Source organism: Cyrtonyx montezumae, unplaced genomic scaffold (genome assembly GCF_038088225.1).
Source record: "Cyrtonyx montezumae isolate F1298 unplaced genomic scaffold, pur_monq_1.0 scaffold_2, whole genome shotgun sequence".
Taxonomy (NCBI): Eukaryota; Metazoa; Chordata; class Aves; order Galliformes; family Odontophoridae; genus Cyrtonyx; species Cyrtonyx montezumae.
The window spans coordinates 44,939,767-44,953,045 of NW_027071936.1; the positions used below are offsets into that span (position 1 = coordinate 44,939,767).

Consider the following 13,279-nt stretch of genomic DNA (forward strand, 5'->3'; position numbering starts at 1 on the left):
CTTTCTTAGCATTAGGCAGTCAACATTGTCTCCTCTCCACTTAGAAAAAAAAAATATCTGCAGTTTTCACTGTTTTCATAGATACACAGTGCTTAACTGCTACTATGCCTTGAAATGCAGCAAAAAAATAATATATTTGTTTCAGTTTTTGCTTACTGCAGCTTTGCAGGAACCTGCCTGCATAATCTTCTATAGATGGCATTCCAGTAATCATTCTGAGAACCACAGCACATAAATGATCTTGGCACCTCATAGACATTTTTAATACTGTAGTGGATGGAGGGTATGGAGGGTAAAGTACCTTTTTTTTTTTGCCACTGGTGATGTTTAATCAGGTATTTTGGAAGACTTTCCGGACTGTAAAACTTTCTGGCAAAGGTCTGAAGCGAACACCTGCAAATTATTTCTCTGTTAGTAAGGATTGCTTCCATTTCCTTTGTGTTCCTTTCATTTAATATATCTTCTTCAGGAGAGTTGCTTGTTTTGCTGTGTAAGACAAGGATTCTTTCTTTTCTATTAAAATCTAATATTTGGAGATACAATAAAATTGTGAAACTTCTGGAAATCTCTTCTTGCACAAACTTAGTAAAAAGCAGAAATTAATTTAATTGGAGCTACCATTCATATTGAGTATGTTCTCCTTGCCCTGAGCTCTACACTGTCTGGACCAAATATATCCAGTCATGGTCCTCTAGAAGGCTGAGGAAGTGTGATTTTCTATTTCTTAGGCCATGTCCTGATATCACTGCCTACGAGATAAACACTAGTGTAGGGAATTAGAGCCCATATTGAGGTAGGATATTGTTTCTCTTCTCCCCTGTACTGCTTACTAATTGTAGAAATCAAGTTATCATACAGAATGAGATTCTTTCTCTATCAGATTTTTCACAGAGCATATTTCTCTTACTTCTCTTACACCTTCCTGGGAAGTTAGAAATCTTTAAAATAAATTACATAGCTACCCTTCGCACTTGGCTCTGTTACACAAATGGAAAATAACATTTTTGTTGAATAATTAAGGTTGTATTCTGCCCAAGTGGAGAATTCACATGGAAATGCAATAGGAAATATTTTTGAATTATTCATATAAGCTTTTATTTCAAAGATGTATTTGTATTTCAGTAGACAAAAGATTGACCTTTTCCTTCAGGATGATAAATAGTATTTCAAGCTAAGAAAAACAAAGGCATCTGTTTTTGGATACCCCAAGCTCTAGGGTGGTGGTTTTGATATTTTTTAATCCCTATATGTATCTCAATTCCCTATATATTGAATAGCAGTGATGGTTATCTTCTAGTGTTCTGGGAGTTATAAGAGTATTTCAAGAATCCTTCCTGTATAGAAGAAGTCTATACCATTACACTGTTAAGTCATTGGATATTTAATCCAATGCATCTATTTAATGGAAAGAGCTGGTTTGCTCCTGAAGTCAGTATTAAATAATTGCTCTGTAAAGGTACTTTTTAGATTGAATATCAGTGATAAACTCAATCTAGACACCTGTTTTTTTAAATCATAAAGTCTAGTTGAAAATGCCAGCTTGAAGTTGCTTGAGTTGGCTTAATTTGTAGTTTGTTGCGTATGCTTATCATTTAAAACTTCATTTTCTAAATATCTTTAATTTCTGCTTATTTCTTCAGCACATAATTAAAATCTAACGTATATTCATTCTTTCCTCATTTTCAGCACTATGTGGAGGAGAGGAGAGTTTCTTGTGTGCCAGTGGAATCTGCATTCCAGGGAAACTGCAGTGTAATGGCTACAATGACTGTGATGACTGGAGTGATGAGGTTCATTGCAGTAAGTTTCTTATGCTCTGCAGAGTGCTTTTGAAGTACTGAATCCATTCAGAGATATCTAAAAACTAAAGCAGACTATTGGAACAGGATAAGAGCTTTGCACAGTATTTTCTTATACTGACATTTGGGCTTTTTCAGTTGACACTGAGAAAGCCACTCTTTCTGCAGAATGCTTTAGATCTGTTAAAATTTATGATTGGAAGCCGATTTCATTAGCAGTTTAAAACTGAGACGTCTGAAAGGAGCCATGTGTAAATCGAATATTTTGGGGCATATTTTTAACATGAATTGGTAGTATGCAGTTCTAATAGTGGACTGAAAACTGTTAGGTGTGTCTTTTTCTTTGGTGCTTTGCATTCATTTTAGAGCAGAAGCAGAACCATATGTTTAAAAATTTATCTTGGCCTCAATTCTGGATGTGGTTTGTTTAAATAAATCTCAGTATATGGTGCATTAGAAAGGGAAGATGAGTATTCATGCTTAGTACTTCCTTATTTCATTCTCAGTAGCAGTTTTTATTTTTGAAGTACCAATTTTGTATGTGTGTTGACAAGAATACTGTTCCCACAGTATTCTCCTAAGGAAACTGGCAGCCCGTGGTGTGGACAGGTTCACTCTTCTCTGGGTGGAGAACTGGCTGGAGGGCCGTGCCCAGAGGGTAGTGGTTAATGGAGTTAAGTCCAGCTGGCGTCCTGTAACGAGTGGTGTCCCCCAAGGGTCAGTTTTGGGGCCCATCTTGTTTAATATCTTTATTGATGACCTAGACGAGGGAATTGAGTGTATGCTCAGTAAGTTTGCAGATGACACAAAGCTGGGAGGATGTGTCAAACTGCCTGAGGGTAGGGAGGCCCTTCAGAGGGATTTGGATAGGCTGAACAGCTGGGCTGAGCAAAATGGGATGAGGTTCAATAAGACCAAGTGCCGGGTCCTGCACTTTGGCCACAATAACCCCATGCAATGCTATAGGCTTGGGGCAGAATGGCTTGAAGAATGTAGAGAGGAAAAGGACCTGGGGGTGTTGGTTGATGCTCGGCTCAACATGAGCCGGCAGTGTGCCCAGGTGGCCAAGAAGGCCAACAGCATCCTGGCCTGTATTAGAAATAGTGTAGCCAGCAGGAGCAGGGAGGTGATCATCCCCCTGTACTCAGCTCTGGTACGGCCGCACCTCGAGTACTGTGTTCAGTTTTGGGCCCCTCACTACAAGAAGGACATTGAGGCCCTGGAGCGTGTTCAGAGAAGGGCAACAAAACTGGTGAGGGGCCTGGAGCACAAGTCTTATGAGGAGCGGCTGAGGGAGCTGGGATTGTTTAGTCTGGAGAAGAGGAGGCTCAGAGGAGACCTTATTGCACTCTACCACTTCCTGAAGGGGGGTTGTGGTGAGGAGGGGGTGGGCCTCTTCTCCCTGATAAGTAATGACAGGACGAGAGGGAATGGCCACAAGTTGCGCCAGGGAAGATTTAGATTAGACCTCAGGAAGCATTTCTTTTCTGAAAGAGTGGTCAGGCACTGGAATGGCCTGCCTAGGGAGGTGGTTGAGGCACCATCCCTAGCGCTGTTCAAGAAGCGTTTAGATGAGGTGCTAAAGGACTTAATTTAGTAGTTGGGTAGAGATAGTGATAGGAGGATGGTTGGACTAGATGATCTTATAGGTCCTTTCCAACCTTATGAACTTATGAACTTATGAACTTAAGAACGTTTTAGGACTACTACCACCTTTAGAAAAGAGGAGCAAATTTACAGTATGAAAACAATGAAAAGAAAAAAAATGGAGAAAGGAAAATGTGGGAAATGGACTAAGTAGGGACTATAGTAGGACATGATGCCACCAAACAGTGCTGTGCATTCAGACATTGAAAACTGTCAGAAATGAGACTGAATTTCTGTGCTGTTTATTTTCCTCAGAGGATTTGTTCTGATTAGTGATGTAAGTAGCCTGGGCATTCCAAGACTCCTGAAGTAACTTTTAAGAAAGTTGATTATAGATTTTATTTGTGATACTCCAAGGAATAAATGATGGCTGCCATTATAGTGTATGAATGAGTCTAGAGCTTGCGTTTTGCTTAATAGCCTATATTTACTTTACTGGAGTTTTACATATTTTCTACTATTTGCTGGAGTTTTATATATTTTTTACTATTTAAAAAGTATTGCATGTTTTTATCTTTGTTAGTGTCAACTACAGTTTGTTATGTAACCTAAAAAATTCAAAGGTGCCTATGGCTTTTTTGCTATGATTCTCAAGTTTCATTAGAAATGGGAAAAGAAGGACTTGGTAATACAAGCAAAAGCATTACATATCTTGACAAATCAAGAGTTATGAAGTCACGAGTTATTCAAGAATACCTTTTAAATATAGCTTATCTGTAAATGATGGAGTCCATAGGCAGAGATTTTTTCATTTGATCACCTGGTAAGAGTTGTGTGGAGACAAACTTTTGTCAAATAATCATCAGTTACATGGCAGAAACATCAAGCCTGAAAGGACTTACTTGTTTGAAAGTTTGATAAAAGATTGTATTTCTTGCAGTCTTTGACCCTCTCAAATTCTGAATTCACCACAAGAGAAATATCTTCAGCAAAAATTAAAGTAAACTGCCATGTTCTAAATGTCACTGCTACAGCTACAGAGATATGAATGTAAACATGATTGTGGGCACGGATGAAAATTAAATACTGAACCTATCCAGTGAATCATCATAGAAAAGGCAGCTTTTCTTCATTTGCAGAAAGAGGGATAGGACAGAAACTGCCAGAATTATGAACTGATCAATAAGAGTAAATGTTGCCAGAGTACTTCACGCTGTTGCAGATTCAAAACAAGTAGTGTTTAGAATTTTACTCTCAGATGGCTATTGTTCTGCTTACATGAAACTGGAGCTTATATATTTTCATTTAGGGTTTTATTTTTATTTTTTTTATTTTTGGTATTTACTGTTTCATGACTTTTATTCTTTTAAAGCTAAACTATTGACTAGAACACTCACAGCCTAGACGTAGTATTCTATTTTTGTGTCCTGAAGCACTGTCTTCTGCATTGTATTGTAAATTCTATTTAGTCTTTCTAAGATGATGTCAAACTAGTAGAAAACATGAATATTTCTGTTGTTCGAGTTACAAAGTTCAGATTGGTAAAGCCTTGAGAAACCTAGCAGTTAGAGCAGGATGTGGAAGATTTGTCCTACATTGATGTGGAGGATTCAAAACTCCACTGTACAACTTCTGAGAGAGTACTGCACCTGTCGGTGTATAATCTATTCAGAAGGACATGATTCTTTCAAAGCTAGATCACTGTGCAATCCCGAATCCACATTAAGAAAAGATAAATAGTAACCTGATTATTTTGTTTAGTGCTTGAACACCACAGCTGAGAGGTGAGACCCACGTTCTAGTTCCTGACCTCCGAGCAATTTCCATATGCAGTACAGTAAAGACCTTGTGTAAAATGGCCATGTGCTGCAGTGAGAAAGGGTATAAAGAAGCAATGCAGTGCTTAGGGCATAGCTTCAGCTGGCAGGAGAATCAATCCTACCAAGATACTCTGTATCCTAACGTTCTCCCCTGAAAATCCAGGTGTGAAGTAAAAGCTTACAGGAAGTCACTGAAACTAGTTACCCTCTTCATAGCTGTGTGTAATCAGAAGTTATTACAAGTGGGATCAGACACCACCAACCTTGCTTTCAATTCTCCACTCTTTTGTAACTAGATCCCATGTTTTTTTTACTGAGCCTGGTATTATTCATACATTTTGGGTATTTTCAGAGAACATTTTTCAGAGCTTTACTGCAGGCCTCAGCCATAGAAAGTGAGAACTTAGGGCTGTAAATGCTAAGAAGACCAGGTTGGATGGGCCGTTAGCAAAGTTATCTACTGGGTGTCAACTCTGCCCAGAGAAGGTGGGATTGGAACTAGGTGGTCTTTCAGATACCTTCCAATTCAGGCCAGTCTATGATTCTATGAATTCCTTGATAAGAAGGCATCAGGCCCAAAGCTGTGTAAAGAAAAGTTAATCCTTTGAAACCAAGGTAAGTTCAAACTGTGTTTAAAAAGCAGAGTAGCTTCAGCTCTATCTAGTAACCACATCAGGGATATTTCTAGTAATCTAGCTCATGGGAAGCACAACCTTACTTGGTAACTTTATGTCTATAAATTAATAAATCATTTTGTTCTTTATCTGCAGCCAGGGCACTTTTCCTCACTCACTGATAGGAAGCTAGAACTGTACTTCACTTTTTTACTGTTCTGGGAAAAATATTTCTATAGTGAAAGGCAAATAAATGAATATTATTTATGTGAAAATGGACTATTTTGTTTGACTCACCAATCTTTGATACAGTATTTTGTCTGGATGTGGTTGGTAACATGAGAAAACAAGGTCTTTTACATGACTAAGAAAAGCCTTACTTAAAAAACAAGCTCTTCAATAACTCATGTCAGGTTTGTACTCAAGCCATATGATAATGATGTATAGGATGTCAAGGAGGATTAAAATGTTTCTTCATGAAATTGTTGACTGTGAATTCTAAAGTAGTTGAACAGTGTTTTAGCCTTAAACGTGTATGTGGTCAAGGTGAGAATTTGGGTATAATTTTCATTCTGGAAACAATTCACCCTCTGATTTTTTCCCACCTTGCAGCATATTCAGGTTCTTAATTTCTCAGTCATTAATTCCTAACCAAATGTCTGTTACTGGAAAAAAGCATTCTATAGTGCCATCGGACATAACCTGGAGTCAAATCATCTGTGCCTTGAAGTTGTGACATGACCATCTTGGTCAGCAAGATTGAAATTACATTCAGTCTTCAGCTGATTCCTTCCTTACTTAACAAGATGTAATCTGTAACCAGAACAAAATGTTCCAGTTCCTTCATAATTCATTTCCTTCAACAGCTTGAAAATATTTTGAGTGCTCTCTTAACTGTCTTAGGAAATTTTTCACAGTTGACTGACTTGCATTTACTTGTTTGTGGAACATGAAAGAAGAGCAAGAGAAACAAAATAGACTTTTTATGGTACAGGGACTTCTGTCACTCACTGATATTGATCCTACTGATACAAAATTATTGGTAGGAACAAAAGTGACTGTCTAAAAATCTGTATGATTTTTCTTTTTCTTCTGTACTAGATTCTAATAAACTAGTAAACTGGTACACACAGAGTATTATTGCAGATCTGTAAATAAGATGGTAACTCTGTCGAGTCTTGTTTAAGTCAATAAATTCCAGTGTTTATGTTTTATAAGAAACTCTTCTGTTACCATGTTAACATTTTACAAAACTTTGTTTTGCAGACTGCAGTGATGATTTATTTCATTGTAACACAGGAAAATGCCTCAATTATACCTTTGTTTGTGATGGATATGATGACTGTGGAGACCTTAGTGATGAACAGAACTGTGGTAAATGGAATATTTACACTTCTCTCTCTCTCTCTCTTTTTTTTTAATATAGCAGTATTGATGGTAAAAGAGTAGTATACTCTATTGCTACTCTTATAGGACTAAGTAAAAACATTTAACAAGTTTTTATTTGCTTGTAAAGGTTTAAATTTAGAATTCTGTACTAATCTGAATTTTAATGGTGTTTTGAAGAAGTATTCTGATTTGTAATTTGTTTTAGAATCATTTTTAGAACCATTTAAATTAGGTTGGAAAAGACTTTCAAGATCATCAAGTTTGATCACCAATCTAAGCAAGAAATTTTGCATCTACTTTTGGTATCTATTCTCATAAGATGAAGGTATATTCATAGCTACATCTTGATCTATCTCACTTGCAATACCTGTATTAAATAGTGAACAAATTAGGAAACTTTTGGATCATATTAGAACAGAACAGAATATCTTGAGTTGGAGCAAAAAAAAGGTCATAGAGCATAGAATTCATAGAGTTTGAAGGGACCATTAAAGGTCATCTAGTCCAATTTCCCTGCAATGAACAGGGACATGAACAGCTAGATCAAGTTACCCAGAGCCTGATACAGCCTTGCCTTGAAAGTATACAGAGATGGAGCATCAACAACATCACTGGGAAACCTGTTCCAGTGCCATCACCTTCATTGTAAAAGGCTTTCTGTGTATCCAACCTAAATCTACTGACTTGAATCTTGAAGCTATTTCCCCTTGTTCTATCACCACAGACCCTACTTAAGAGTCTGTTCTCTTCTTTCCTGTAGCTCCCTTTCTCTTCTCTAGGCTGAACAGCCCCAGCTCTTTCAGTCTCTCCTTGTAGGAGAGGTGTTCCATCCCTTGGATCATTTTTCTGGTCCTCCTCTAGACCCATTCCAACACGCCTATGTGTCTCCTGTACTGAGGACTCTACATCCGGACGCAAGATCATTAAGTCTAACTCCTGGATCTGTACAGGGCCGCCCCAAATTCAAACCACATGTCTGAGAGCATTGTCCATATGCATCTTTAACTCTGGAAGGCTTGATCCCACAACCACTACCCTGGGGAGCCTGCTCCAGTGCCGGACCACTCACTTAGTAAAGAACTTCTTCTTAAACCTCAACTTGACCGTCCTTTGACACAGCTCTGTGCTGTTCCTTCAGATCCCGCCTCTGTCACCAGAGGGAAAAGATCTGGCCTGCCCCTCCTTCCCCCCACTCATGAAGGAAACGTGGGCTGCCATGAGGCCTCTCTCTCAGTCTCTTCTCCTGTGTCCTGATCACATATAAAAACTGGAGCCCTGGGGTATCCCACTATTAACTGCTCTTCAGCCAGATGTAAACATTTACTATAAGACTGACAGCCTGATTTGCCAGCTGATTTTTCATCCATTGTATTGTGTACTTGTCTAGCTGTATGTTGGACATTTTGTCCAGAAGGATTCTGTGAGAGACAGTATTGAAAACTTTGCTGTAATAAAAGAAAAAATTTAACTGCTAGGCTTTGATTGGTCATATAAATGAATAATCTTATCACAGAAGGATCAGCTAAGAGTTCAGCTAGAAGTTTGCCATTCCTTCAGTCGTGGTTCTCTACCTCATGGGTCACGGAGTGTTGAATACAGAGGTGAGAAAGACATTAGATGACTCTGCTTTATCTTTGTCCCTGTTTGTGAACTGATAAACCTCCACTGCTTCATGAGCACTGTTGTCAAGATGACCATCAATCACCATTTTATTCACAAGACCATTTTTGTCTACAAACTACAAATCTATGAGGGCACCTTTCTTAGTTGGTTCCCTTAGTACCTGTGAATTCACCCATAATGACAAATGCAGCTGATCTAGAGATAGTCTTTAATTTCTTATAGAATAATTCATCAATTTTGTCATCCTGGCTGGGTGGTCTGTAGTAGACTCCTAGGAAAACATCCACTTTGTATTTTTCCCCTTTAATCCTTATCCAGAGACTCTCAACATTGTCATTGGACAAGTACCATACAGTCCAATCCTTGCACTGCATACTGTGTCACCTCCCTGCTTCTCTTGCTCTTCCTAGCCCTTCTGAAAAGCCTATCACAGCTGTCCACCAGAGCACACCAGTCATACGACTCTTCACTCCAAGTCTCCCGTATGCCAGTGATGTATCTCTGTGTCTGAGTGAAAACTTCTTGCTTATTCCCCATCCATACATTACAGTAGAAACATTTCATTGTGCTACAATGTACTCACGCTCCGCATATTGTGGAACAGAAAGAAGTACCTCACAAGGATACAATCCTTCAAACTCCCTTTTGAGAAAAGTGTATCCAAGCAGGCACCAGTAGGCCTGGTACTTTGTAGACTGATAAAAAGTACCCAAATTCTGCCAGAGGCACCAGTCCTGGAGGCAGATACTGATATGTTGAGTATACTTGCTTTTTCCCCAGGATCATTCTCTGCAACTGGAAGGATAAAGGAAAACACTATCTTTGTGTATACCTCACCCCACATAATTGAAGACTCTGAAGTCTCTTTAACTTATTCAAGATGTTATGATTGCTTTCTTGCTATCTTGACTGAATTAGACTGAGACTAAAGTAAAACATGAGGGTACACACTGGTAATGCCAGCAGTTTCAGAGCTGAACCATTCTTACATAAATTTCACTGTGAATTCACATATTTTGATGATACAGTTATGCTTCTTTGGAATTCTGTTTTAATTGACTGTAAATTCTGGCACAATATCTTTGTTCTTCTACCCATGTTTATTTTCATAGGAGAAAAATGTTTTGCTATAGAAAGAATAATCTTCATATGTAAATATGAGAAAACTCTGAAGGCCTTATTGATTGATTGATTGATTTTTCCTAGCTTATGTTCCTAGTACTGTACCTGAGAAAAACTGCTGACTTTAACATTATTCTTAAAAAGTTGAAATATTATGTTTTATATGTTCTCTTTTACTTTTCTAGGAAAAACACAGAGATTTTCAAAAGTAAAAATCAGAACACACTTTTTATTTGAGTTTTCTTTTATATTTCTTCTCCCAGTTAAAAATACTCAAGGGCTTTTCACTACTTTCAGTTGACATTGGTGGTCTTATGTTTTCTTTCATAAATCAGCTTTAATGAAATAATTAGTCCGTATCTTTCTATGTTAAAATACAATTTAAGATCTAACTTTTTGTACAGGCTATAAAAAAGATTGAAAGGACATTTGGCAGACAGGACCGTGTCTGTACTCCCTATCCATTTTTGTGTAAAGTCAACCAGAGTGGCTTAACTGGCTGAAGAAGACTGTATAAAAGAACCTAGCAGATTTGGCCATGAGTTGGAGGTAGTGATTTAATCACAAACTAGAACCACAGTTGCTAGATATAATTGGTACACATTCTTTTAGCTGCAAACTTGTCTATATTTGAATGTTATAATTTATAAACTTGCTGTATTATTTAGCATACTTTATGTGTATGGACAAGTGTTGAAGGTAATCCATAAATATTAACATACAAGTACTTTGTGAACAATTCTTAAAGTAAGTCTATGTGGTATGCTGTGAACAAGGAAGAAACTACTGTGCCTGCATTCCGAGCTTTGTAAAAAAAAGCTTGTGATTAAGGCTAGCATGGTAACATTACTAAAATTTATGCTAATAGGGCCAGAGCTGTGCAAACCATGATTATCAAGCTTCCTCTGGGTTCAGAGTGGAGGCTGTTGCTTCTGCTTATAGTGTACATTGTAAGCATTTCCTTCTGAAATCATGCTGGATGTTTACAACTATATCTCCACTGGTTGATCTGTCTATGTGGTCAATGCTTTACTCTTCATACTTAGAATAATTGTGAATCAGATTGGAGAGAAAAGGAAATGTCAGAAGTTGTCAGCCTCCACCCTCCTTCTCCTCCCACTACTAACCCTTTAAGAAATCCTACGCCAAAGCTAAAGTGAAGGTATAGTTAGATAATTATTATTCCCTTATGCCTATCTTAAGCCTGTATTTCCTTTAATCGGCCTACCAAATGGAATGCTTTTTTTTTTCTTTTTCATTTGTGTCTTGAGTAAAAAGACCAGAGTATTTTCTTTTAGATCATTTTTAAGGAAAATTCTGGTTGTGTGCAAAATCAGAACAGTTTCTGATTAAATGACAAATAAGTCTGTTTAAAAACAAAACAAAAAATGTGTATACATATACATATATAAACTTCCTGGCAAAAAAAAATAAAGGTAGGGAATAGTTTTCTTTAATAGCAAACTTTTGCATGAGATGGGAAATCAGAAGATTTTTAAATCAATCTAATAAAATTCAGGTTTTGTTTATTTGTAAATGGAAACAACTGAGGGAGATGCTGTTTCTCTCAGGATGCACCTGAGAGGAGGAAGGAATGCATCGCTATCTAAGTAGAATTTAGTAAGTAGAATTAAGTTATGTTTAGCATTATCTGAAAAAAATGAAAAATAAAAACTTGAATTAATGTAAAACTTTTATTGTAATTTACTTGTATAATGGCTTAGTTTATATGCATAGAACAATTAATTGTTCACTAACAAATTATGTGTATGTTGATTTAATCACCAGTTATGGTTTGTTTGTTTTGGTCTTTATTTTCACTCTTTTGTTGTTTGTGTTTGTTTTTGTTTTAGATTGTAATCCAGTGACTGACCATCAGTGTGGAGATGGAAGATGTATAACAGCTGACTGGGTATGTGATGGTGACCATGACTGTATAGACAAATCAGATGAAATCAATTGCTGTAAGTGCTCTTAATCTCTAAATGAGTTTTTTCTTTCTGTAAGAATCAAAGGCAAAGTTTAAGATGAGAAGTAATCGTATATAGTGCTTGTAAGGCAAAACCACAAGCTCATTTGATTCCACAATTTTGCAATGAGATGATAATTTTTCTGGTTGCCTCAAATTAGATGTTTGTTAGTACTTTAGAGAAGTACCAGTATCACTCTGTGTTTCAGCTTTTTGTCAGTTACAGATTACACTTTAGTTAATTGTAGTGTTCCTGGTAAAGACTAATGAGTAATATCATATGTTCTCTTAAACTGTAGGTATTTGGAGTTTGTTACAGCTTTATGGTATGTTTATATGCTACTTTTCATACCTTCTCAGGGCATGATTTCTGCACAAAATCCTTACAGATTCAGTTTGCAAAATCAAATATCAAAGAATTAACTGATATTCTGTTAGGATTAAAGCTGTCATAAGACATGCTTATGTAGCTTTTGATTCTAGTATCTTGCTGTTTTTAAGTGCTTGATCTTGCAATGACTATTCTACAATTTTCTCTGGAATCTGAGAAACTAATCTAGGTCAGGGAAATGTAAATATGTTGGCAAAAAACAAGAATGGCAGAATATTTATAATCAAGAAAAATGTTTTTTTTTTCTCTTGAAAACAGTTGAGCCTTCATCTCAGTCTGTTGCTAGTACCTGACATACACAGTTTCAGTCCTTGTAGTTAAAGCTCAGCTGTAGGTTATTGAAACATATCTTACATATGATGAAAATTGTCTAGTGACCTTCAGTACTAAGCAGTGTATCAGCTCCTCCTAAATTTGTTCCACTGTGGTGTTCAAAATAATTGAGGCTTTTATTAATTGATGATCAGGATACCATTTTTTTTTATTATTATTTTTTTTCCAGCTTGTCATAGTCAGGGTCTGGTAGAGTGCAAAAATGGACAGTGTATTCCTAGTGCATTCAAGTGTGATGGAGATAATGACTGTAAAGATGGAAGTGATGAAGAAAACTGCAGTGAAAGTAAGGATATGCCTTATTTTACTCTTACTGAGCCCGCATTTACTGTTTTACAAAGTGCCATTAGCTAAAACTGTCTGTCAGATAGACTTCCTTTGCCATTCAGACAATACTTTTTAAAGCTGTCAGACCTCTGCTTTCACAGAGTTGTTAGCAGAGTTTTATTAGTCTTTACAAATGTTAAAACACTGAACAATTTGAGATGATATTTTTAACATAGCATTTGGTTACCTGACTTGCTTAGCTGTTACTTGAAATAAAGAATATATATCCACCTTGCATGAAGTTGTTAGAAACTGCTACCCAAGGAATTTGTATCATCTGTGGAGGAACCTTCTCAAGAAAATCT

General features: G+C 37.0%; 1 protein-coding gene across 1 annotated transcript in view; it reads left to right on the forward strand.

The window, feature by feature from the left end:
• CORIN (corin, serine peptidase) overlaps positions 1-13,279 on the forward strand; it is a 117,218-nt gene that overhangs the window by 64,159 nt on the left and 39,780 nt on the right. Inside the window, 4 exon segments of the mRNA XM_065737057.1 lie at positions 1,687-1,800; positions 7,087-7,194; positions 11,808-11,918; positions 12,817-12,933. Coding sequence (XP_065593129.1) covers positions 1,687-1,800; positions 7,087-7,194; positions 11,808-11,918; positions 12,817-12,933 — 450 coding nt within the window.